At 36.2% G+C, this 27,278-nt stretch overlaps 1 protein-coding gene across 2 annotated transcripts in view; it reads right to left on the reverse strand.

Moving 5' to 3' along the window:
- Positions 1-27,278, reverse strand: part of PIK3C2G (phosphatidylinositol-4-phosphate 3-kinase catalytic subunit type 2 gamma) — a 200,105-nt gene that overhangs the window by 35,044 nt on the left and 137,783 nt on the right. For both annotated transcript variants that reach the window (XM_052668620.1, XM_052668619.1), the window contains exons 25-29: positions 21,179-21,335; positions 17,301-17,410; positions 9,358-9,550; positions 8,706-8,827; positions 3,645-3,753 (exon numbers count right to left, since the gene is read on the reverse strand). In XM_052668620.1, coding sequence (XP_052524580.1) covers positions 3,645-3,753; positions 8,706-8,827; positions 9,358-9,550; positions 17,301-17,410; positions 21,179-21,335 — 691 coding nt within the window. The remainder of the gene's footprint in view (positions 1-3,644; positions 3,754-8,705; positions 8,828-9,357; positions 9,551-17,300; positions 17,411-21,178; positions 21,336-27,278) is intronic.

Consider the following 27,278-nt stretch of genomic DNA (forward strand, 5'->3'; position numbering starts at 1 on the left):
ATGTAGCCTTGCTTATCCTGATCCAAAAGACCCAAACATTTCAGCTGGTTCAGACAGCCAGCAACAGTGCAGCTACTACAAAACAAAATATTCTGATACTTCAGAATATATATTGCCATTGATTTGAGGGGAGTAGAAGGAAAGATAAAAAGATGCTGAAACACGTTTTTGATCCTGCCCCAAATGACTCAATATGAAAATTGACTTTTGCATTTTAGTGGCTGCTGTTATGAATACAGCTTCTTGTTCATGTACATAGTCTGGTGGTGCAGTTATTTATAACTGTTAACCCGAATTTTAAAAAAGCACTCCTATTCTAGGTAACTCTTCAACAAATGCCTAAAAAGAAATCAGTGAATGAGGTTTATAATCAAAATAGACCAGACACTTGATAAAATTATTCAGACAGACATGGGCACATGTTTACATATTTGAACTAACCTACCACAAATATCTTTGCCAGCTGATGTTTTGGCACTAATCGTATTTAACGCTATCATTCAGGGACAAAGAACTGTGGCTTGGTGCTTTTGTTCTTTAAAGAGGAGTTTGAAGAAACATTTAATTCCATTTGAGCTATAGTACAAATGAAAAGGCAGCTGTTTCCTACATATCCTCCTTTGTTCAATCCATTTAGCAGAAAAGGTGTCAGTCTAATCTACTTTCAATCATAACCCAATTTTCATAATCAAAACTTAGACTGGACTGAAAAGCATGCACTTAAGGAATGGCTGAGGAATGAATTTGAATATAATCCAATTCTTCTTTATTTCTAGGATTTTTAATTACTTAATTGGCAGAACCAAGTGTGCAGTCGGTCCTGTGCAGACTTGACTAAACTCTTCTGTTCTGAAAAAAGTTGGTCACTGGTGTCCAGTCAATCAGAGTAATGTGTTTACTGTGATACAGTGATAGGAAGGCTATTTAATAATGAAATGGCAACTCTTCCCTTTCTGGCTTAGTACTATCCCAGACAATACTTTAGGATACTATAGAGCTAAAGTACAACTCAGCAGAAAGAAATGACTGTTGAGAAAGTACAGGAAACTTTGTTCTATGGGCATCTAATCTTACAAGATTTCTTCTACAATTTCTGAATTAATTATTAATTCCTACACAGTTTTACTCTTTCATAGGAATGACAGTTTGGTAATGCTTGAGAACAGACATCTCCCTAAATGATTTTGGTCAGGCTCTCTAGTAATCTGAGAAAAAGGACAAGTTTAAATAGAAAGTGGTCCTAGACATGAGGAGAGACAAAACAATTGTGCTTATTTTTATCAAGAAAGCCTCCTAGCTTGGCTTTTTGCTCAGAGTAAAATGAAGAAGACACAGCGACACATTTAAAAACGTAGTAACAAAGGGAGAAGTGAGAAAGAAGCCTTCAGCTGGAAGTACAAAGGAAATTACCAACTGACTGGTCTCTTTTTTTCTATGTGGGTCAGAATACATCCGTTTTTTCTAAATTTCTCACATCTACCAGCAGGAGAAGCATATTGAAGTAAAAATGATGATTCAATGCTTATAGAGTATCAATAATTCTAACAGTTACCATCTAGAACTGCAGGCTGGATGTATGTGGTTAGCAAGCTGATTTCCAGCATCCAACAGCACTTCACAGTCCAAAACAATCTGCTTATTATTCCATTTATTATCATGCCCCCTTCAAAGGCTGAAAAGGGCAGCTATACAGTCTTCTTAGGTACATAATTGTTTTATTTTCCTCATGGTTTATAGGCTGTGCCAGACTTGAATGGCTTTCAGCTGCTGAACAGTCCAGCATGTCTATATAGCTCCACTGGACCAGTTTAGAGCCACACCAGCGTTTGTTCTCAAACAGATCTGCTCATACTTCCCTACAAATACCATTTTCATGGTTGTGTCCTAGTGTTTCAGCAGCAACACTGGAAAAATTCACCTAGCTCTGCAATCATAAAGGGAGGAGATGAGGAATTAGGAAGCCCGTTGCAAGGCAGCATGCTCTAACTGATTATTAGAATTCACAGACCATGGAGCAGGAGGGAGAGGAGAGCATCTGGGCATGACTGGGAAATGTTTTTATTACTATCCCAAGGCTTTAAACAGTTTAATTTTTCAACCACAGATCAGGCTTTAAGACAGCAATGCTGGGTCCAAATTGAAAATTCATGTACCTTACAGCAGCCCAGAGCACAGCAGAAGATAGAGCTGTCCATTTCTAGGTCACTGGCTTATATCTGTTTTTCCTCAGCTGTGACCAAAAGGTGCTAATGTAAAACAAACCCATGAGTCTACCTTGACTGACAGAAATTATGCAACAATTAAACTCAGTCTGTGCAGTTTATTTAGCAAAGTCAGTTACGGGAGTCAAACACCCAAGTCAGCTGTCCGTGTTAAATTAGGTGCAACTCTGTGAAACACATAAGACCTATCACTGGAAAATCTTCTCAATTTCAACTCGGCACAGAATTTTTATTAATACTAATAAAACTCATGTTTGCTTTACATACGGACAATTTCCTTTTTAATCCCCACTACACAGACACATCTGGGAAGGCAGTAAATGGGTAATAGTAATAGGTAGGCAGTAAACATTTTTCCCCTACTCCCAGATGCTTGAAAATTTGAGGAAAAAATACCCCCCTTTTGGCATTCTAGACTATTGATGCTATTAAACCAAACCAGACCGAGTTTGTGCTGTAGCCCTGAGGCCATGGGAGATGACAAGGCCCATCTGGCAGAGTCCCAAGCTCTACTGGAGAACATGTTAACAGTGAAATAGCAGGGAGATCATGCCCTGGCTCCATTAATTTACTACCCTCTATGTAACCCTAGGGTCTAACAAAAAATCACTGCTTTTTCCTCTCCACCCAATTGTTTTCCTGACTACTGCTGGTCAAAGGAAGATACACTCTTCTCTCAGACTCCTGTGTTGCTGTCAGTAATTGGCAACTCAGCTTCTGAAGTGATGCAACAAAATTATTTAACACTGTGCTGATGTACAAGAGACCTCTGAGATGCTCTAGGTCCTGGCTTTCACAATGTTGAGGTGCACATAGAAGACAATGAAGAGTCATTTTTTGTCACTATTGCGACTTTCCATTTTGAAACAGGAGGAAAACATGAAGTCTCAGGAAGCAAGAATAAATAAAAACCTGACAATTTTAATGGACATAATGTATCATTTCAATAATAATGACATATCCTGATTTCCATTTGTTTGTAAAACTATATCTTATGTATGTTGCTTAAATTTTGAAATGAAGAGTGTTTATAGTCTGAAAGAATGAAACTTCTTATTTTAAAACTGTCAAAATTGGACTTCTTCAATATTTCAAAATGTACTCCTCTTTTAGACATTATATTCCTCAGAACCTACTCCTTACTGTCAAAAATACAGTGAGTCATTACTTTTGGATGGCAGCAAAGGAAGAGAAATTATTTTGAAAAATATCCTGCCTGAAAAATAAAACTATTTTTCAGTCACTCCTTTTGTCTTAAGCTCTGACGAATGTTACAATGGCTTCATCTCAAAATGACTGCATTAAAAGTGTCATTTATGGCATTTATTTTTTTCAAATGAGGCAATGGAAAGCTTCCTGGTTCTTTTCGTAGAATGCTACTGAACGTCACATGCAAATAAAACAAGTATTGGAAATGCTCACATTTGCCAGTTTTCTAGATCCACTTAATAGCTGCTTCAAGTAGAGGTTCAAATCCTTCACTCTCTTATGTTCAAGATCTATAAAAGCTGTATGCCATGAGTGGGGAAACCTGCAAGAGAAGAATATTTTATTTATTACCCTTGTACTCCATTTCCTGAAAATATTTCCAGCTCTATTTAACAGAACAATGTTAAATCTTTCCAAGATATTTTTCAGGTAGGTGAAGGAATGAGTACAGTTCCCACAGGTTGGTTTACCTTCTGATTCTCATTCTTTTCTGATGATAATTTGATGATATTCTTTTTTATACTGTGATCTTTTTCTGTCTAAATAAGTTTATTCTAAATATGTACGTTAAAAAACACTGTAATGCAATTACTTGTGTATTATTGTATCTAAATACTTCTAAAAGTCTCTTTTTTATGATGGCAGGAAAACATTTTTTGCATAGCGCATAGCATAACAGATCTGTGATCTCAGCTCAAGGCTCATGCTATTCGAAGCCTTGCATTACAATACCAAATGCCTAAACCTTACAGCAACAATATGACATTTTATATTACTGCTTGTTTTTTTTGTTTTTTTTTTTTTACTTTAGTATTTTGAGTGTAGAAGTTTTTCAGAGCAGGTACCTGATCCCCCATGCAGTTTCAGGCATGACCACAATAAAGGTAATACATGAAAACAAATTATCATTACAATAACAAAATCAATCCCAACAAAAGCAATAACAGTAATAATAGCCATGTTCCATAGAATTTTTATTAAGATGAATTTCATTTCAATTTTCTAAATAAAGTATGTAAGCCCAGAGTGGTCTTAGGTCAATTTTCAAATGTTATGAGTGAAAATGTCAAAATCCAACAATTCTTTCACTCAAATCATCTTTGTGTTTTAGAAAAAGCATATGTTAGATCATTCGAAAGGTTAGATTTTTAGCAGTCATAGATCACAGAACGGCTGGGGTTGGAAGGGATCAGGCAGTTCCAATCCTCTGCCGTGGGCAGGGCTGCCACCCAGCCGATCAGGCTGCCCAGGGCTCCATCCAACCTGGCCTTGAGTACCTCCAGGGATGGAGCATCCACAGGTTCTCTGAACAACAGTACACTTATCAATTTACATTAACCTTGCCCTGAAAAGGACGATTTCTCTCAGGTTGAAGAAGCATTTGAAAAGTGGTCTGCACTAAATTGCATGTAATGGGTTTTATGATATAGATTACTAATACTGGAATTGTTAAACTAACATTCTGCTTTATGCTTACTAATCTATGAGATACAGAATAGTAGAAGCTTTGGTCTGGTCATATTTCATTGCCACTGTAAATACTTAACAGTGTATTGCTTACAAGCATCTTTTTCCTGGTACAACCTGATTTATCCAGCAGATCTCAAGAGATATCTGAAGGCTTCAGACAAATGACTAAAGAGGCAACTAGCAGCAAAATATGCTGCAAAGAGACACTTGGCCGGCCTTTTGAAAGACAGCTGGTCAGCTCCTACTTTGAACGAGTTTTACACAATTCCACAGCTCACTGATAAGATGTCATCAGCTTTTCAAAAGCGAGCCAAATAGTAACACATGGAGCAGTGGATTCCCATCCCCAGAGAGGAACATTGACCAGCAATTGCAAACCACCCAGCTGTAAAAATGGCACAGCAGCCTCACCTACTGAAGATAAAATGACCAAAGATGATTAACCTACACATTTTTCTTACCAAGAGATTGATGTAATTAGATTGCATGAATTGTAATTAGACCTGTTGGGTTGTTTTGGTCTTTTTTTCCTGCTTGTTTTGTAACAGAAGGCCTTTTCTGAAGAGAACACTGATTAAAAGACTCTGTAACTCTTTTAGGAGAGGACAGATCTTCACACATCTTGTGTAATACTTCTGAGGAAGAACTCAGTGCTGCCATAATGTAGTCTGTAATTAAAATGGCAAAGGGCCAGGATGATAGCAGCATATTGTATGTATGGGCTTTTCATTATTTTTTTCCTATAGCATGTAAAGTTCAGGGCTTAGTTAGGCACTGTACAAATGAATAATGAGAGTCAATTCTTGTCTCAAGAAATTACAGTGATAGGATACAATGGGGCAGGCAATGTGCCATGACCCAAGACCCTCATGTATGTGAACTGTACAGATAAAAATAGAACATAGGTCATTTGACACACATAGATAGCCTGTGAATGTTCTGGGCTCCTCTGTGGTACAGAAAGGATTTCTTTCAAGAGATGGTAGTGAAGATCTGTTAAGAAGCAGCATAAAATAAATTAGGCTGTATGAACAAAGAGATGACTCTGGCTGTATAATGTTGGCCCTCAGTAGATACAGCCTAAGAACAGTGGCCAAACTGAGGACAGATGCATGCATTATCTGTAACTTCAGAGACACTGTTGATTGATGGCACCCATAACTCTCTGCTGCAGTGAAGGGCAATATGAACCTTCTAGCAGAACTGAACATTTCTTTAAAGCTCCTTCATGCTTTCGCTGAATTGTGCCTGCAGCTGAAACTGATCTTGTATTTGTGAACATACTTGTATTTGATAAGTATGTTCCATGTTGGTTTTCAGTTTTGCATCTACTTTAAGGAGATCAGAAAAATATAAACTTCTGCCATTTTGAGACATCTTGGGTACCAGATCCCACATCTTACTGAAAGAAGGAAGCCTGCAGAACATTTCTGTGTATAAATTATGTCATTTAAATGCTTTGCTGAGTGAAAAAAATTTTGGCCTTAAAAAAAGCTCCACAACAACACTATTAATATTCTGTCTAAAACCAAGAGAGATGGTGCTAGAGTACAAGCATTTGTTTGGGGCAGCTGTGCTTTGGATTATAAATACAGGATGAATGTTTACATGCAATAGCAGGATTTCAGATGCTGACAACTCTGAGCTTTTGCCATTAGTTTATTGAAACATAGCCAGTATTTAGAACCTCTATGAGGCAGACTCATATTGTGATATTTCCTCTTAATGAAACATAAACATATACAATTTCATGAAAGCAGTAACCGAGTCCCTTCTGCTAGCAATTCCAATTATTTGGTAATATCAGACATTTTGTTTTTTAATCATACATTTTCAAACTGCCTTTGTGGCTACATTATGAAACAAGGCTTTTGCCTTGCATTGAAGCCTCTGGCATTGGCCAGTGCTGGAGGCTTGCATCACACAAATTAATGGCCTTATGCCAGTTCAAGTAGTAACTTCCTATAAAGAAGCAGCTTAATTTTAATTATAACAATAAAATCTGAAGTACATTAGAAGTCTCCAACCAACAAAGATACACTAAAAAGCAAATCAAAGCATTAACATTAAAGAACACAATACAAAGAAACATCATAAAATGTAGCACTTTAACACAGTCTTGGGAAAGATCACTGAGTGACAGTTTACTGCTGAGACTGAATTTTGGCAATAAAGTTCTTTAGGTCTTTGACACAGCCTCAGTGAACTCAAATTAATTTTCTCTGGGTTTGGGAACTCACATTTGCATTGAAAATATAAGTGATTTCAATAAAGGTACATGTATGTGAAAAATAACTAGTACTGTTTTTGAAACTCACTACAAGGTTTCTTAAACCTATGCATTTCTAAAAAGAAATATATTTTCCTTCAAAGAGATATGCTCACTTTAAAAAAGAAAGGAAGGAAGGAAGGAAGGAAGGAAGGAAGGAAGGAAGGAAGGAAGGAAGGAAGGAAGGAAGGAAGGAAGGAAGGAAGGAAGGAAGGAAGGAAGGAAGGAAGGAAGGAAGGAAGGAAGGAAGGAAGGAAGGAAAAAGCCAAACATACTTGTTAAATATTTTATCTCACAAACTAATAATTAGCATGCACATGGCTCTAAATCAAGACTGCAAATCAAACACTTTTGGAATGCAGTGAAATTTCAGTTTCACTAACTGCGTCAGCCAGTTAATACGCTGATAGGCAGTTGTAATGAGCAAAACTCCCTCAGGTAGGGACAAGATGTTCCAGAATTAACCAGTTTAAAGCCATTTAACTGAATGACTCTCACAAACTCATGGGAATACCAAATTTGAATCTAAAATTCATTGAATTTATTTTTAAAGTCAAAATATTTTGATTGTGGATATTTACTTCAAGTCGAGCATCAAAGACCTCTTTTTTTCAGGTGTATCATTGGAATCTCAGCTTGGCACAGGTAAACTGTGCATCTTATTAGCCAGTCTTTTGTTTTATCATAGATTGAGGTTGAAGTAGATCTTGTATTAGGTGAGCCAGCATGGCTGTCTAGAAGACTACTTTGTTCTCAATAGTTTATACAGTATAATACATATAGTAGCTGTAGAAAACATTTTACCAAAGCAGCAGAAAATTGTTTTATAAGGAAGAGATTTTTTATGTAAGATAGAAATATGAAGCTGTGAAGGTACACACTTCAGAATATTCAAACTGAGAATAAACATATACACGGATAAAAAGGAATAATCATAATTACTGAAATTAATGAGTTTATTTTTCAAGAAATGTTAAACTGTCATTATGGAGTGACATAAAGCATAAATCATTGTTTTGAGGGTCTGGGAGAGCAAATAAGGTTACTGCATATTTCTCAGCTGGGGCGCATGTACATATTTTTGTAAAAAAGTTTGTAATTCCTGTCAGGATCAGAAATCAGCACGTTTCTGGTCTGTGCCTGTGTGGACATTCCTACACTGGTTTAGCATACTGATTTTTCTAGGAATTTTGACCAGCATCATGAAGAAAATAAAATTATTAAATGCTTAATCACATCTTTAATTTAGTAAATACCACTTGCCTTTTTATTTCAGAAATACCTGTGATAAGAGCAAACTGCTCCCCTCTTCTCCTTCCATTAAAAGAAACCCCAAAACGACAAGATATATAAAATTCAGCTGTAGCAATATTCTGTGATTCAGTTTCTCCTAGGCTGAATAGAAGACTTGACAGAATATGTCTCATTGCCTTTGTGATTCTAAAAATATGCCTGCCACACATTTTCTTACATTTTTATCTGTGCAGAGAGAATCATTTAACAGCAGAATAACATTCACAAATATGCTGCCTTACTCTGGAAGTGCATGTGATGGAAACTGCTTCTGGAGATTGCTGTGAAGTTCTGAGAACTGGCCAAATGTTTTCTCCACAAAAGTGACCACATTGCAGGTTTGCACCACCTGGACAAGATATAACTGCATTGGGAAAAAAGGAGAGGCAGAAAAGACAAATGATCAGAGAGGCACATTAAAAAATATTGTACAAGAGAAAATAGAGGGTGATTTTTACAAAGAAAAAAATTTCTTTAATGTAGTGCCAGGAGCCAGAGAATTTAGTTTGTAATTTATGGTCTTTGTTACAAAGAAGGAGAAACTTGCCTGGATAGCATACAGCTCAAACACTGAAAGATCACTGCAGTGCGTGAAAACTAATAATGCACCATTAAAGCATCATATAACAGTCTGCAATTTCTATTAGGCTTCCTAATTTCGTGCCATGCTTTCCTTCTGGATACTTTAATTAGCTCTTGATTTATTTTTCACTATTGGGCAGGAACCTTTCTCCTTAACGGCTCCCTGCTAATAGCTGTCTGCCTGGTGTTCTTTCTCTCTGCTACCTCATTGCTTATGGCACTCCTGTGATCTTTTCAATGTGGTATAAAAGAGGAGGGAGAGTGCATAACCTCACAGAATCATTAAAGATAAGTAAAGAATATGACACATACGTAGTCAGACTTTTTGCTGAACCCCAAAATGGTGGCTCTTGCAATTGACTTCTCTATATTCAGCATCATCCATTCTTGAGGGACAGTCTCTTGAGATGGAAGCTTTGCAGAGCTTGTCAGTGACATGTGTGCAAGCGTGTGGATCAAGTTATTGAGCTTGACAGGAAAGCACTCCAAACTTTCCTTTATTTTCCTGAAGAACAAACAGAAGACACTGTATTCATATATCTGTTTGGCTCCTATTGATCCTTGGTTTTATATATACAAGTACCAAAAAACCCAATACCTAAATCCTAAAACCTGCCTCACATGAATATTTACCCATATACATACAAACTCACCACTGTTTGCAGCAATACATGTGCAGCCTCGCTACTTAGAAGACCATTTCTTCTGCAGCCTCTCTCATGACTCACCTTGAGGCAGTTACTTTTCATAAGCACCATGGAACAGAGACAGTCTTATGTGTTTTGAGGGATTCCAAGGTAGAACAACACCTGCTCTTAGCATTTACTTCTTCACTGAACTAATCTCACACAGACTTAAATGTGATTGCACAAGACTAAGCATCTTTTATGTCCAATGTGTAATTTAGCTGTGCAAGATGTCTTGCTAAATTCCGTACCCAATTCAAAAAAGATCAATATCAATACATGAGGAGCTACGTAAGATGTTATTAAAAAAAAAATTTAAATAAAAAAATCTGATTGCCTAAAGTTTTGAGATCTTTGATCAGAAAAGGCATAATGGATAAAAAAATTCCTAGATATACATGTAGATATGTAATGTAAACTTGTTTTAACATTAAAGTGAACTCAGTTTGAGAAATAATATTCTGAGACAATCGCTGCTCTTTGAAGAATAATATGCAGTGCTCAATAGAAAACATCTTCCTGAATTCAGTTGCTGGTTAAAATCTATTGAAATTTTTTGTTTGTTTGTTTGTTTGTTTGTTTGTTTCTATTTCACTGCTTAGTTCCACAGCTCTCTGAAGAAAATCTGGCTGGATTCTGGTGTTATAGAACAAGAACCCATTAGTTTCAGGCCATTTAGCAGGAAACCTCTATCAAAATTTCAGCGTTTTGTCTTATTTTTTCCTACTTTGGACTATTGCTAACTAGCTTACAAGAGTTGATGTTACTTTTAGCCATCTTCATCATCATCTCTTTAAAGCTGAGCAGCTTCACCTGTCACTTAAAATTTAATTCTTATCCATGGGCTTTGGTGTGTGGGAGAGATTGCATACTGCAATCAATTGAAGTAAACTCAATTCATTGCATAAGCCTGATTTTCATGATGTCAGATGTTTTGGTTAGATTGTAGCTTCACATAGGCTGTCATACCAAAAAAACCTACCTGTAAACAGCTCCCCAGTTTCTTCAAGCTAACCAGAGATGCCATTCAAAATACTGTGAATTTATCACACATCAATTAGGGTTACTAAATTAAGGAAATGAGATGTATATATTTTTCTTAATGTAATAAAACGGAAAGTATCTCTGAATTGATTTAATTAATTTCCTTATTAACTACATTATTAAGAAACAGATACATAAAGACTATTTAATAAATGACACGAATTAACACTCAGATGGAAAACAAGAAAATAAATCTCATTTCAAAATATTAGTACAAAATCAATTCAATTCTGACTAGTTAAGCTGCACCTGAGATAAACATTTATTTTTCAAAAAACTTTTATGCAATTAATTTAATCCACAGTTCAAACACTTGATAAATCACTGTGACATGATTTAGGTAAAGAATTTGTAACTTGGCCATACTGTAGCAGAGCAGTTATGGAATTTGCAACGTTGGTAAGAGTCAAGTTTACTTTCCAAATAAAAATAGTTTATTTCAATTCACACAGAAAAAGGTATTTGCTTACAAACTAGTATCAATTCTGAAATCACTTCTATCCCTAATATCAGAATACTGCTGTTTAAACAGTTCAGTATTTTAAGGGTTTGTTGTTCCTTCCATGAGTATACTAAGCTTCTAAAATGCTTTTAACACCAAGACTGTTAACAACTTACCTCATCTAAACTTAAACAGAGGCTTCTGTTGTTATTGCTGCAGCTTTACTCAGTGATAATAAAAATGGAAATAAAATAAAAATATATGCAGGTTTTTGCCCTCTGTATATTCTTCTTTCTCTGTATACAGTCTTCCCTCTTATAACAGAAAGCATGAAGCAAGCCATACATCACGTTATGAACAGTGAAGCCTCTTTGCAATTTTGATGACATTTCAATGTCTTCACAGCATGGGAGAACTCCAGTTACAGTTGTCTGCATTTTCTTTCAAGGGTGAACTGGCCTAAGGAGACTCATTATCCCATAGCCTCCCAAAGCTGATTCTTATTTATGGAACAGTGGTATACATCAAACACATATGCCATCTTTTTAAATTTAGCAGCTCTTGTTGGTGTGGATTGGATCATTGATTCAGTTTACTACATTTTAGTAATCTGATTTCCCTTTCTGACACGACTTTTTAAGTTCATTCTAAGAATCTGTGCTAGAACTTGCTTCTTGAACTTTCTGAGATGTCATCTCTTTTCTTCAGCCATGTTATCTTTAGCCACAGGTAAAGATTTTGGTGAAGAATTTGGTGAGGTCCTGGGTATCCTCTTGTTCCTTAAGATTACCATCTTTCCTGCAGCAAAAGCTAGCTCTGCCTTCACAAAGTTGTAAAAAATGTATGTTTCTAAGTTATTTCAGAACTCTGGTAGCCAAAGCAAGAATTAGTGCTTAAAGATCTATAGGTAGAAAAGTTGAAGTTACCTGTATAAAACGTATTGAATTCTCAGATCCATCAGAAAAACAAACAAAATAGGAAACTGTCATTAAATAGAGTAAGAGTAATTGTGGTTCATAATATTCCTAACACACAACTCTTAGGCAGCAACATGATTTCTTTTCCTGTATGATAATATACTCTTTTGTCATGCAGATAGGTGTCTGACCTATTTCTCAGAAAAAAATAGTTAAATATCTGGGATTTTTCAAATGTAATGCTTTCTACTTTTTTTTACCTGCTGAACAGACTTTGACTTTCAGATTTGGATCACACTTTTCTACTGAACTATCAAGTTATGATTAGGTGAAACATGCATAGACAGTTCGGTCGCTTGTGAAAACAGAAATGGATGAAAACTTTAGCTAACTTTTCCAAGAGTATCCAGTAATAGCTCATACTGTGATTTTCAGGTAGTGATTTCTTATTAGAGAAGTGTTCTGGGATCTGATGCTTAGATCTTTTTGGACACACCAGCCTTTCTTCACAGCCTTTCAAGACTACATACACTCCTGATTATTTATCCAGATCTCATTTTTGGTAGGTATAATAATAAATATTCACACTAATCTTCATAATCATTTTTTTTAATCACTCACCATGGCATCCTTCTCTTTTCTGTCTAGACCCGAATATAGCTTGGAATTCAATGAGTAAAATTTATCTTTGCAGGATTCTTAGATGTTAATGAACATGGCATTTCACTTCCATCCAAATTTTTCATCCATGAACTTAACAGGCTCAGTTTTAAAACAAATTAGGAAATGTCCCCAGCAGCTCTTTACAAACTTTTTCAGAACCTTACTGTTTTCAGGAATAGAATTTTTCTGATTTTTACCAACACATGTTAATGGACAATTGATAATCTTTCGGTTCTGGTTTTGTGATAACACACTAGTTTAACATCTTATTCCCACCTGATAGTATATAGGCAGTAATTAAGTTCTCTTTACAAACTGCTTGAGTGCAGCTATGAAAAAGTTTAGTGAGGTAGTTTCATCTTTGACCTATTAGAGAAGTCACCACCTGTCACTGGTGTTTCAGCTATTTGGAATATTTCTTGCTAGAGTATCTACAGCCACCTCAGAAACAGGGAGTGTCTGATCAATTTGAGATTAGTGTCATATTTTCAAAGGAGTTATTATGAATTGTCTGGTTTTGCAATGGCTGGCATTTGCAGCTTGGAGTGGATATGTTTGACCTGGATAATGACAGGTACTGAGTAAATGACAAATAAATAATAAAGATGGCGGCTGACCCAAGCAGAACTCTTCCTTCAATCAGGTGGCTGAGGATATGCCATGGTGCTTTGATGGTAACTGTCAGATTTATAGTGCCTCTCCTATTTGTAGATTTCTGTGACTGGGTTAGATCTTATGTTGCAGTCAATTGAAATCAGCTCTGTTTATTGCGTTAGACTAATTTTAATGCCTTAAAAATAATTTTGAATACATATGATACATACTGCCTCACAGGCACATAAAAAATGTCAGGCAGCAGATGACACCATGCTGACATTTGAAGACATCTGCAGAAAACCAAAGAAGAAATCTATATCCAGAAGTGAAATAGCTTTCTTTTCCTTGGTAAAACTGAGTTTGAGGGAAAGAGGAGAGGAGGGAGGGGAAAGGATCAAATTGAGTTTCAAGGATCAAACTGAGTTCAGGGCAGATGCTGGAGAGGCAACAATGTTTCATTTGGCACTAGGTGCACAGAAATGACAAGCAAACACAGAAACTCTTGTTTAACTCTCAATCAGTGCGCTGTTTATTCATGATTCGACTGTGCGACCTTCCAGAAGGCTGCAATCTGTGAGGTTTAACACTGCTGCTCATCAGCTTATAATAGTGAACTGACTCAATGTGAGAAGAGAACAGTACACAGAAACAAGTCAAGATTACTGAACTTATCTTAAGTCAAGAATGAGGGAAAAAGAATTTGGTAAAACACAATATTTTACAATTCTGAAAGGATTTGGACATTGAAGTTCAATCTCCAGTATTATAATTCCATTGGCTAAAAAGGTGAAGAACACAGAACAAATTAACATTGTTTTGCAAGGGACATTTGTAGCATTAGCCATCATATCTTGCTGTTTTTAAGAAACAATGGAGGTAATGTCAGAATTATTGCTCAAATCAAACTCAGGCAATTGCTAAAAGTAACCTATTTCTATGGAAATAGAGAAATATTCTTCTCATATTTCCACTAGCAAAAGTTTGTGGTTTTGAATAGATATGCTATATGATAGAATCTGAAAGATTACAATGAATACCAGGTACTTAGAACACACGGTAACTCTCTGTTGGCAGTTTTTAACATTCCAATGACCACACTCCTTATCTAGAAAGGAACTTTTTCAAAGAAATAAAATGTTCTGAAAGTAATTATTGAGAAAAACAGCAGCTATGAATTAGAAAGGATTTGAGGGCTACTGGAAGTTATGTTAATAAACAGTTTCCAATTTCACTTACTTTCTAAAGACAACTTGAAAAATAGATTCAAGAATCAAGTACAGAGAGACCTTGAGAAGTGTGAGATTGGATTTTTTCTCACCTGGATCTCTGTACAAAAGGAAAGTAGGGCATATTTTTTGTGAAGTACAGGATAAAGTCAACATAGGTAATGGTAGCATTCCTGGGGTTAGGTCAGAAAATGCTTATACAGAGGGAAAGTCTTGAATGGATCTGGGTATTAAGTCAACCCAAAGACTGCCTGGAAACACTTTTCAGAAATTAAAGTACAACTCAACATGAAACCTGGTGTTTTGCCCGTGTTTAAACATGTACAAATGTTAGTTAATGCATGCTTTGAATTAACACAAATAATGTTCAAAAATGAATAGAAATTAGAATAAACCAAGAAAAAACATGAAGTAAAAGGAAATATGTAAGAATTCATGAGCTGATGAAAAGAGACTTTGTACTCGCAAATGAGCATATATAATACAAACATACAGTAAGAGAATTAAAGAAGAAAATATGAAACATAGCAATATCTGAATTTTCTACATGATATAATGTTCTCTTTGGCCAGTAACAAATTGAAAGAAACTGGAACAACAGCCTTAGTGTGTTCACTGAAAGGATTTCAGCAGAAAATACAATTTCAAATAAGATCTGAATCAACAGGACTGTACGGATCTGCAGCATGGTGCCAGTTTCACTGGTAAGCAGATCTTGAGTGTCAGGTACAACTCTGAAATCCTTTACTTCCTCCATCCTCAAAACACCACACCACCTCACTCACTCCGAAGAAAGTGTGTGGAGATACAGCCCTGTCCTGAACCCAGCCCTCATCGTTTATCTTCTAGCTAAGAAACACTGCAGTGAGTTTAATCCTAACCATAACCTTATCCCTACCAGACTGAAAAGTATGCTGATCCTTTCTACTTCCAAAAGAGTGCTGGGCACTGGCTCTGAGAGACACTGATGCAATTTTCACTCTGAAGACTCACATTTGGTTAAGTACAACCTAGTCCTTTTTCTCTAATTAAGAGACAAGGTATTTCTAGCCGCGAGAGACAAAAACAGCTACCCAGATTATGGCAGAATCAAGACTTTTACATTTTAATTAGAAGCTGTATGTTTCCTATTTGAAGTGGAAATGTAAGTCTGTAATTTGGAAAAAGTGAAATTTTAAAGGAAAGGATAAGGTAGGAGTTGCCAGTAAATGTGAAGCTGTAATTAAATTTTAAAATAAAACAATCTTGTTAAGGTGCAAGAGAGAAAGCATCTGTAAAAAAAAAAAAAAAAAAAAGAGTTAAAGGAGAAAAATGTCAATGTTCTGCTGTGTGTAAAGTAATGGAATGACAGTTTTGGGAAGCATCCTTCTTTCTATTCAAAGGGTCTTCTCTAAACTCAGGAGGTCTCTGCTTCAGCCTTCTCCAAACCTGCAGCCACAGTTTTGGATTCCAATAGATATAAAGCACACATATAAACAGTGCAATTCAGATTGGCCAAAATCTTCATAGGAGCATCTGTAATGGTAATGAGAGTGGCTCAGCTGCTCCAGCTGAAGCTTTCATCCTATTTATTCACTGCAATGTGCTGTGTGACTGTAATGAAGGGTAGAGTGATTGCTCTTGTCTCCAGGCAGTTTGTGCAGCACAGAGAACTGTGCTGTTTTATGAGTGTGTCCTGTCTTTGAAAGGACTTGGAGCCCAGTGCTGTGAACTTGACGCATCCTGGGAAGAGGTCAGAAGGGTAGGACTTGCTGTGCACGTGTACGCAGTGTCCAGGATGCTGTGAATTCATACTGTCTTTTGGAAACGATGGTGCTGTATAGGATAAGCTCTGATAGAGAAAGACTTTCTTTCTCATACTGTGCCTAGCATGGGAAAGTGAGTTTTTAAATCCATTCAATCTCCATTGGCTTCATCTAGAGTATCATCACATAAACTGTTGGAATTATATGTAATGCAGAGAACTGTTCCAGTAGATCACAACTGCAGGCTTCAAACTGATTATATACAGGTCATCTGCAGCTCCTCATCAATAATTCCCTGCTATTAACACAAGCAAGTAAAAGGTTTCATTGCCCTAATACAAATGAAGCATTAAATATACCTATACTAACACACAACGCTTTTTTATTATAGATCTGTTAAGTGCTTAGAAGGAAGAATCGTTACATTTTTACAGATGGAGAAACTAGCTACCAGGGAAAGTAACTTGCCTGAAGCAAAACAGAACGTCAGAAGAAGATCAGAAAAGAAATATAATGCAGGAATTCAAAATCCTCACTCAAGTCAAATACTTTTATGGGGAAATTTTACTAAACATTCAGCAAACATTATACAGATTTATTCATTCAAAGTGTCTGCAGTCCAAACAGTGTTGCACGGAGTAAGTACACCTAAAAGCAGAGAGGAAAGTTGTTTGCAAATAAGCCAGGGTGGTTTTATCATGCCAGATGAATAAAAACTGTAAAAAAAACTTCCTATATGTGTATCACAAGTGCACAACTGTGTGAGAGACTTGAGGAGGCTGGTTTTAAAATGAATAAGGAGTAGACTTTTCAAAAGTAATCATATGAAGACCAAGTATCCTTTTGTGTAATTTCACTGATTACAACCTCTTAACATAACAGCTCTGCTTTATGCCTGAAGGAAATAAACTTTCAGTGTTACATAATGTCTTTACCTGGTAAAGTAGCTTGTAGCTTGGAGGTCTGAATCCTGAGGACGGAGGTTATCATACACATATTTCAGATCCTGAATCCTGTTCAGCTCAGGCAATCCTGCATGTAGCATCTTTACAAGAAAAAAAGTACCATTACTCTGTTGTACTGCATAAAATAAATTTAAATTAAATGAGACTAACTAAGGAAAGGAAGGATTTACACAGGAAGGACTTCTAAAACACAAGGTTTTGCTGATCTTTAAAGTTGTTTCGAAGCTACAGGAATGCCTGGATCACTAAGGTGAATAAATTGCATTGTAAATCTTCACACTGAGATACCAGAAGGAGTCACTGATCAAAATCACCAGTCTATTTTAGCAATTTATTTTCTCTTCAGATAGGATAATCTCAATATATGCATTACTAATCTTCCTTCATAGCCTTTTAATGATGTTAAAGGGAAGGCAACAAAACGGTGAGCAAAACCAGCCACCTGAATAGAAACCACATTCCTTTCTGCTCACAATATTATCCGAATCCTAACACAATTTAGTGCAACATCACCTTCTCATCTATAATTACTGCTTCCATTATCACGAACGTAGACTCCTCCTGTAAAAGAATTGTATATTCCATAGATGACCTTTCAAGTCAAGGGAGGAGAAAAGTTTCCTTAAACATTGACTCATAACAGGAGCCTTGACCTTGGTATTCAGAACTGCCCTCTGAAGAAGCGCATCATTCCCTGTGCATGATGAATGAAGTTGTTCTAGTTAGTTGGCCAGGTTTGGTTCAGAAGATAAATAATCCAAATATTTCCCTTGCAAAGTTGCAACACAATCAGTAGTGTAGACAACTGAGTGCATTCAATTGCCCATACATCTCCCTCCATGCATTGTAAAATGTCAACAACTAAAATCATTTTGACTCAATTCAAAACCAACTTATTTTTCTCAACGATTGCAGTAAGTAGAGAATGATGGTTTTTTTTTGTGTGGTAGAGAAAAAAAAATCACTTCTTCACATTGTACAGAAGGAAATGTATGTGAATTTGCAGTCCGTGCTGTGCATTCTTGATATTTATGTCTGATGTGGGTAGAAAATCCCACTGAGTTTTTTGGCTAACAGCAAAGACAAAAGGGAACATTGCTTTTATTTTAAGGTTTGGTGGAGACAAATAGAGGAAAGAGAAAAAGGATTTTTGGGGTCCTTTTCCTTATTCCTTCTAATCTTCTCAAATTTTAAAATCAAATTTCAATACTCTGTACATATTCCTTTTTTTGCCATTATGAGAAAAATCTTGCTTTCTATCAGGTCCAGCCAATAATATCACTTGACACCTAGCTTACTGTCTCACTGATCAGCAAGGAGCAGAATGCTCAATGAAGTAAACATAAGCAGCTTATTTTCTTGACTAGGAAAAACTTGGTAAGTGAATTAAGAACAGGGACAATAGCAACATTCAGCATTTAGGGAAACATGACCTCCAGCTCACTTATAAAAGATAACTTCTGTCTGCTTTTAAAATTAAGAGTTGTTGCATAGACAAATTAAGCTTCTTGCATTGCATTAGAAAGGGGAATAATTCCAGATAAGAATATAATCAGAATGATCTTTAGCCATCTGCTAAAGCAAGAAATGTCTTCAGCTGGACAGTATCTACATAGTGTTTTACTGGCTGCTTTATCCTTGCTCCACATGACATATCTTGTTTCCATTCCCTTATTGGAAGAGACTTCTGAAAACTGGCTAGTGATACTAGACACTAATTAGACAAGGTATAGAATAACTGTTCAGAAAACAACTACTGGATGCTTAGGGAAACTAAAATGTCACCAGATGCCTAAGTTTAAGTGTGTGCAATGATCCCCCTCACTTGGTCACATATATATCTTCACCTGACATATATATTTGATCTTCTCAGGCCTTCATAGCCACTGAGAGGAGCTGCCTATGCTTTGTTTGGGCCTGAATTCAGAGCTGATGTGTGAATCTTAGCTGACCATCCCATTAAAAATGAATAGCCTTGGTACACACTTCCCACAAGCAGATCTCCAATACAAGGATGTTTCCTGATCTTCTCTTCCCAAACGATATTTCTGAATTGTATGAAACTGCAATGTCTTGTTTGGAGACAGGAGTCTCAAGACCTAGTTCTGCTCTGTCTACGCACTGTCTCCTGTATTACAGTATTAGCTTTATCTATTTCTAGATCCAGCAAGTGGATCAATTAATGTCTAGTGTCACCTCTAAGCCTCTTTTAATAATTCTATACTGATAAGGGTGGTGAGGCTCTGGAACAGGTTGCCCCGACATGCTGATGCCCTGTCCTTCGAGCTCTGAGCAACCTGATCTAGCTATGGGAGTCCCTGCACACTGGATGGGGGTTGGACAAATAACTTTTAAAGGTCCATTCCATCTCAAACAATTCTATAATTCTATGAATCTGATTCTATGACTTTTACTTCTCCTCAGAGATCAGGAGAGACTAAAGAAGATGCAACATGCCCTGACTACAGAGAAACCTAAGTTTTCTTCAGGGAAAGTTAGCTAGTTATTTCAGAGCTCCTGCTGGGAACATTTTCTTTCTATTATCCCAGAGTAATCTAACAGCAACATCTCTGCAGATTGCAGAAGGGACTGACTGCATTGAAGACCAGGAGGTGGGCAGATCACATAGTTGTATTTGCAGACTGCAGTCTTAGGCAATCTGCCCAGAAATGCAAACGGCTGTAGATGAGAGGGAATGGGTGCTCCTGAGTTTTCCCTACACTCTTTCACTCTGACTTACACAGTATTTTCCAGATCTGCTTTCTACAGTGCTTACAGCTAATGTGGTTGCTAGATATTTGGGAAGAAGGAGTGTTAAGCATTTTGGGGCAATCTCTCCTACTCGGTAGAGGGCAATCACACAAGTACTGCATGAGAATCCATGAACAAAGCAGATCAATGATGAAATTCCTGCTGTTTCTCCCCACTCTGTTGCAGAAATTGGAGACGATAGAACTGTGTTAGGAGAGCAAAATCTCAGCTATGCCCCAGTCTCACTAAGGATTCCATTCATAACCTTGAATAGAATTCCTCATGCACAAGCCAGTTACCTAGGTTTTGCATTAGAGCCTAGTCATAACTTCTGGATTAATATTCTCAGTAAGCATCTAAACAAATATTAATTAATTCAATATTTTAATTCTACCTGTGAGAGGGGAAAATGATTAACCTTTCATACACAAGTAAATGGCAACATAAAGAAGTTATGGTATCTGATGCAGCATGTTAATCAGTACGAATTCTTAAGGAAAAAAAAATACATAAAGATCTTAAATATCTATACAAAAAAGATTTTAATATCTGTTTTAGTATGGGTTATTCTCTTTCCTTCTTGTATTTGCCATCCTAAGAAGGGAGTATGGAACTGTGCATAAAACCATTTCAGTGGCATCACTGTTAGCTTCAGTTCTGCTAGATATTCTTACATCAGCCAGTTAGTAAAACATTTACTATTTTGTCTCATTGTAACCATGAACAAGATTATTAAACAATTGCCTGAAAACCTCAAAAAAAAAAAAAAAAAAAAAAAAAAAAAGGCTGATATTTCTGAATCTTAAATCTGTACCCAGGTTCTTTCAGAGTTTTCTAGTATTTTGTAAAAAGGAATGCATTAGAAGAAGGAAAGTAGGAGAAGGGAAAGAAAGCCAGGAAGTTTAGCTTTTCTTTTCTCAGAAATTAGCACATGAAATCACATAGTTTCTTTTCTTAGGAAATGCCAGCACTAACATTTTCTGAGAGCAGCTGATACTGCTTCAGCTCATGCTGCTACAGGAGGCAGCAGAGAAGTATTAAAAGGGAAGAAGACACCAGAGGAAACTGATTTTTTGTTTCATCCTCAAACTTCTTACCATCTCCAGAAGGTTCAAGAGTAACTGGCTGTGTTTCCTGACTATATTATATGCTCGACAACAAAGCTCCACAAACTCTTGAAAACATTGTGGGTTTTTTCCACCTTCTGTGATGAAATACTCCATCTCTGATGTGAAGATGAAGGGAGCTCGGTCCCTTGAAAAGAGAACAATTACATAGGAAATTTCACTTAAAACAGCTAATCATGCAAGGCATTTAATACTTGTAACTCTTTATTCACTCTTGTTTTTCCAGTATTACTCCCTCACTATTTCACCTCCTCTTTCTTCAGGTGTAGACAGGTCTATTGCTCTCTCTGGTATCCCTGTCTAATTAGGGCAGAGACAGCAAGAGCTTCCTAGTAAGAAAGACAACAACTTAAAAGTTTGGAGCATACTTATTTTTTCTTAGGTGCTTCTTTTTTTTTTTTTTTAATTTATTCATTTATTTACATATTTTTAAGTCTCATTGCTTCACTTTCTTGACTACTGTCTGAAAGTGAATCTGGAAACATGTTCTCTCCAAGTGTTGAAATTCTTAAAGGTTGTTCTCAAACAGGATGGGATATAAATATCAATTCCCTACTTGGCAAGAAGGGTATTTAAAAAAAAAAAAGATACAAAGCCAAAATCCAAAACCAACAAAAATATATAACATATGATGCTATCTTTAAATATACACCATTCTGAAGGGACTTGAGTTACAGCAGAACAAACTCAAATGCATTCTCTTTTTTTTTGTACATTTACTCTATATTCACCCTAGAGTAAATGAGGTGCAGAATCTGAAACTGTCTTGTCTTTTTTCTTACCACTAGCAATGTTTGTGACTATGACATACTATTGAAGTAAAAAGCCTATTAGCCAGGCTTCTGCTAACAATCCTAATATATTATAGTTTCAGAAAAGACTGATATACTGCATCCTAGCACAGATAAAAACTACTGCAGCGATTTTCTTACCACAACTGTGCATATAGATGTATGAAAAAAGATTAGAGGTCTATATCCCAAGGGAATACATGCAATGAACTTGTCTTTAAATCAAAATAAACTTGAGTTAAGGAAATATTGGAATTTGAATACAGAAACAGAGTTCAAAATGTTTGTTTCTTGCTAACTATGAGCTGAGTCTATTCTGCTTAATGGTTCGTTCCTAATAGAGACAAAGAATCTTTCCTAAATTTCCTCATTTTCCTACAAAAATGTTTGCTTTGTGTTATTGTAGAAAGTTCAGGTGCATGAGATTCTAGGCTGCAGCTAGAAGAGTCAGTTAGAAGAAATGCTCAGGTGACCTTCCCTTTCTTATTTCTGGATTTTTTTTCGGTTGTTTACATATAAGACAACTTTGAAAACAGACCTCCTAAAAGTGCTTTCCATCGCAAAGCAGTCTAGCTCATCATTTGAATATTACTCCATTTCAGTTCATTAGTATTAAGAAACACAAAGATTCATTATTTATTTTCATTCTTACTTGCCCACATTTTTGAATACTGTAAGAGGTGAGTTCATAGTGTGACAGTTACACTCTGTAAGACTGTTTTGTGTGATTTTGTTCTGTAGCTCTCAAAGAATTACAAAATTGATTCTATTACTGATTTTAGAAAGCATGATTTTCCCAGAACCCCACATTTTCCCAGATGTTTTGAAAACAAATCTCAGTTTCTTATTTGTGGTCTTTGGGCTAAAATATCCCAAACCAAAACTACTGCTCTAAATCAATTCTGTGATTCTGTGAAACGTTCAATAATCATGTTCAGAATTTATATGTGATTCTTGCTGTCCAACTGCATCAAGAGACACAATTACACTATGAAGTCATAGCCCTTTCTGAGCTAGTCCAAGTATCCTGCATTAATCTACTCAAGCTGAAAAGAGACAGTGCAATCAGAAATTACTGGAAGAAATATGGTCTTTAACATTGTTGGGTTGGGCTGTTGGCCAACTTCCCAATAATGCAATGACTGCAACATTAGTCAATTTCCTTTGCATTATTACTAAAAGATCTATTTGAACACATAACTGATATGTTAGTATTTATATTATTTACAGATTAATTTTACTTGTGAGATCATTTTAAACGTTTTACAATGCTGTAAATTTCTTTAGTATTAAGACATCTGCTTCTAAGGTGATAGGCCTGTCCTCCTATATTAACCTGCAAAATATGATACAGAAATTTGCTTTCCATATTAGAGAAATTAAGCCTGATTTTTCTCAAGGCCTTGTGATATAAGAGCCTCTCCCATAAGGTAACCCCTGCAATAAGTCAGACACTGAAGCTCAGTGCCTGCATGTCTCTAAGTAAGTTGTCTGCTCAGATAGGCAGCACTTTGCGATTGAAATTAAAACCATAAAAACAGTTTAGTACTGGAGACAAGATCCACTAGAAGGAACAAAACAGTCATTTCTCATGATAATATTTAAAAGCAAAGTTGCAGTGGGAAGAGATGTTTACTCACTGAACATTAACAATTATGAAAATACAATCAACAGGCTGAATGTCTGTGTAAAGAGGCAGAATGTTCTTTGCTGTTTTCACAGACTCTGGAATATAAAATTATGAAAAGGAGTACTCTAAAAATTACTCCAGAAAAATTGCAAACAGTCAAGTACAAGTCACTATCCATTCTATCCATTTTGCATAGGAAAATTTACATCAGCAAACAGTAAAGGCTGCTTTACCTTCCATAAAAAAAAGCAATGGCTGCCCTGTTTTTGCATGAATAGTCTAATTTATCACAGATACACATGCAGATGAACCTCATGCAGCTGTACAGTCTGTGTTTCTATGTTTAACCCATCTCTAACCAACATTCTTCTTTATGGTTTATAGTTTAGATGGTATTGCAGGTGGCACTTATTGAGAAGATTCACAAAGCAACCGAAAGTTTGATAATAATAACTATAAAAGTAATCACTCATTTGGACATATATCTACTAAATAATTTGTTCATATGAAATTACCTAAAAGATCTAAACATGAAATACTTTATACCCCAAAACATACTCCAGATTACAACTAACCCCTATAACACCTTACATCCACAGGATGCTCAGAAACAATGACTCTGTACTACAGCCAATGGGACAATAGCCCTTTGGCATAAAATTTGTATCTAATATAATTTTGTATTTCTGTGAAAGTAATGAAAGGGTTGGCTTAAGTTTAACAAAAAAAAAGAAAAAAAAAAGGCCTTCCAGAGAGAATTAGTATGATTTGAGGTATACTTCAGATGTACAGTGTATAATATCTTCAAGATGATTTAATCAGTCATATCTTTCTCTCTTTTCTCCCCCTCCCTCTGCTAAAGACCTAAACAAGATAAATGAGTCAAAAGAAGCAACATCTCAATTTATGACAGAGCCAGATTGTAGGTCTAGCAGGTCTAGACATTAAAGAGCTTTAATTTACTACAGCTATGACTAAAGAGTTTACGCAAGTCATTCAGGGAAAAGTAAGGTTAGTTTTATGTTTTGCTTGATTGTTTTTCTTTTTTTTCCCCCTTATGTACTGCTTTCAGAGATTTAAGATTTTCATGGGAATGTGCTTTATGGTTCCTCTGGAGATGAAGAATGTTTGGATAATATGTCATGAGAGAGAGAAAAGAAAGGAAACCTCAAGTAACAGAAGAGATCACTGTGAAAAAACAAACTTAGTTTGGGGTGATGGGAAAACTTACTGCGACTTCACTATAGGCTAGAAATATGTTGTATTCTTAGAAGATCAGCAAGATCATCAGGATTTATTATGAAACAGTAGATGTAACCCAATTAATGAAGCTCATAGGATAAACAATGGCTTCCCTATTATGAATCTTATGGTGCATGACATTTAAGAAAGATACATTGACTTCATTTAATATTAAGTAGCAAAAGCATATGAGATAACCAACAACAAATGACCTATGCTCCAATCCAATCCAAACTTTCTATTAGTGACGTTATTGTTGTTTAAAACACAGTAAAACAATGAGATCAAAACAGATGAGTTCTTGTCATTACACAGACTACACAAACAGTATGAGAAACCATACACAACTGTTTGCAGCTTAAAAATCAGCTGCTCAGTAGCATATACCACATATATTCTCTGTCTACTTTAAAACTTCATAGGCTGAATCAAGAGAGATTTATAGCATTAAGCACAACTATGTGGAATTTTGATGTATCCATTAGAATAAGAGGAGCTTTTAGAGAATGATCCCTGACATCTTCTGCTCTGCAGCAAAAGCTGAAAACTTGTGAAAGAAAACATACACACACAATGAATAAGATTGCTTATTTCTCTAAGCTAAATGAAGATACCTAATCACAGTAGTTGTACACATACATACATGTATATATATATATATTTGTAAACATGGAAAAAACAAGAGTAAAATTGTCCCTTGTTTATATTACAGAATGAAAAAGTAAGCAACTGCACAGCACAATTTATCCTCAGCAAGCTTCAGCAAGCATACAGAGAGTCATAAAAAATATGCCTGGAAGGGTGACCATAAGAGATACTTGATTTCCTGCTCACCAGGACAAGATCAACCATAAACATGCTTCTGAGATGCTTGTTTATCTTATTCTAAAAGACAGAGTTCTACAATCTCCCGATCAGATTTCTGTTCCTCACAGAATTTTTCTCTTAATGCCTAGTCTAACCTTGCTGCACTTTAATCCCATTAATTCTTGCTCTTTCCTAAGGGAACATGAAGCTCTTGTTTTCTTAACAGCAGCCTCTAACGTATTCACAGATTTTTATTATGCCTGTCTTCAGTCTTCTGTAGAGAATTGTTTCATCCTTTTCTCATATGTCTTGTTTTTCAGTTGTCTGATCATTTTAATTACATTTGTCTGGACTCCTTGTAATTGGACCATATCTTTTTGAAAGTAAAGAGTTGAAAGTATTCCAGTTTTACCAGTGTCACATGAAGCAATATGGTTACTTCACATTTCATGCTTTACAATTCAATATTCTATCATCGATTCTTATCTGACTTTGCATAACTCTAAGACACATTTCTGAAAAACTATCTATTGCTGCTAACTCCAACTTTCAGCATGGTCAAGAGATCTTATATAGGTATCTCCTCAACAGTCAACAACTTTATTCTCTATCCCAGCATACTAGTTAGTAAAGAAAATACTGCAAGATGTCAATCACCTCACAAACTTTACAGAATCATAGAATCATAGAATGGCCTGGGTTGAAAAGGACCACAATTATCATCTAGTTTCAACCCCTCTGCCACAGGCAGGGTCTCCAACCACCAGACCAGGCTGCCCAGAGCCACATCCACCTTGGCTTTGAGTGCCTCCAGGGATGGGGCATCCACAACCTCCTTGGGCAACCTGTTCCAGTGTGTCACCACCCTCTGAGTGAAAAACTTCCTCCTGATATCTAACCTAAACCTCCCGTCTCAGTCTAAAACCATTTCCCCATATTCTATCACTATCCACCCTCATAAACAATATTGGAAGGCCACAATGAAGTCTCTCTGAAGCCTTCTCTTCTCTAAGCTAACCAAGCCCAGTTCCCTCAACTTTTCTTCATAGGAGAGGAGCCCTCTGATCATCTTAGCGGCCCTCCTCTGGACTCATTCCAAGAACTGTCTGTCTTTCTTGTGGTGGGGGCTCCAGGCCTGGATGCAGTAGATGGTATCTTACTTAGTGTATGTGGTGTATTTTGGTATTTTACTTGGTGTAACCTTTCATCTTGAATATGAAACACAGGCAGATAGTTTCCATGACTGGTTGTTAAAACAGTTCTGCACTTCTAATAAAACATATACTTCCATTGCGGAGCATGACAGCAGTTTTCCCATCGACTTCAGTTATGGTTGCTACCACTTACAGTATCACTGGCTTGTTTTGAAAATCTATATTCAGATCTGTTTAGAAAACTTTTCTAGTTTCTATTTATTTTACTGAAGAAATACTGCAATCTGTTCCACAGATAGGTGTCTGCTCCTGAAAAGAGTAAAAAAAAAAGCTCTTGCTGAGACTTTATTTCTCAGATCATCAAAAACTGACTCATAACATCCATGTCTAAACAAAATGACAGTCTAAATTTTAATTGCCAAAGTAAATATAATACTTTAGAATGG

The sequence above is a fragment of the Tympanuchus pallidicinctus genome, unplaced genomic scaffold (genome assembly GCF_026119805.1).
Source record: "Tympanuchus pallidicinctus isolate F22 unplaced genomic scaffold, pur_lepc_1.0 scaffold8, whole genome shotgun sequence".
NCBI classification, from domain to species: domain Eukaryota; kingdom Metazoa; phylum Chordata; class Aves; order Galliformes; family Phasianidae; genus Tympanuchus; species Tympanuchus pallidicinctus.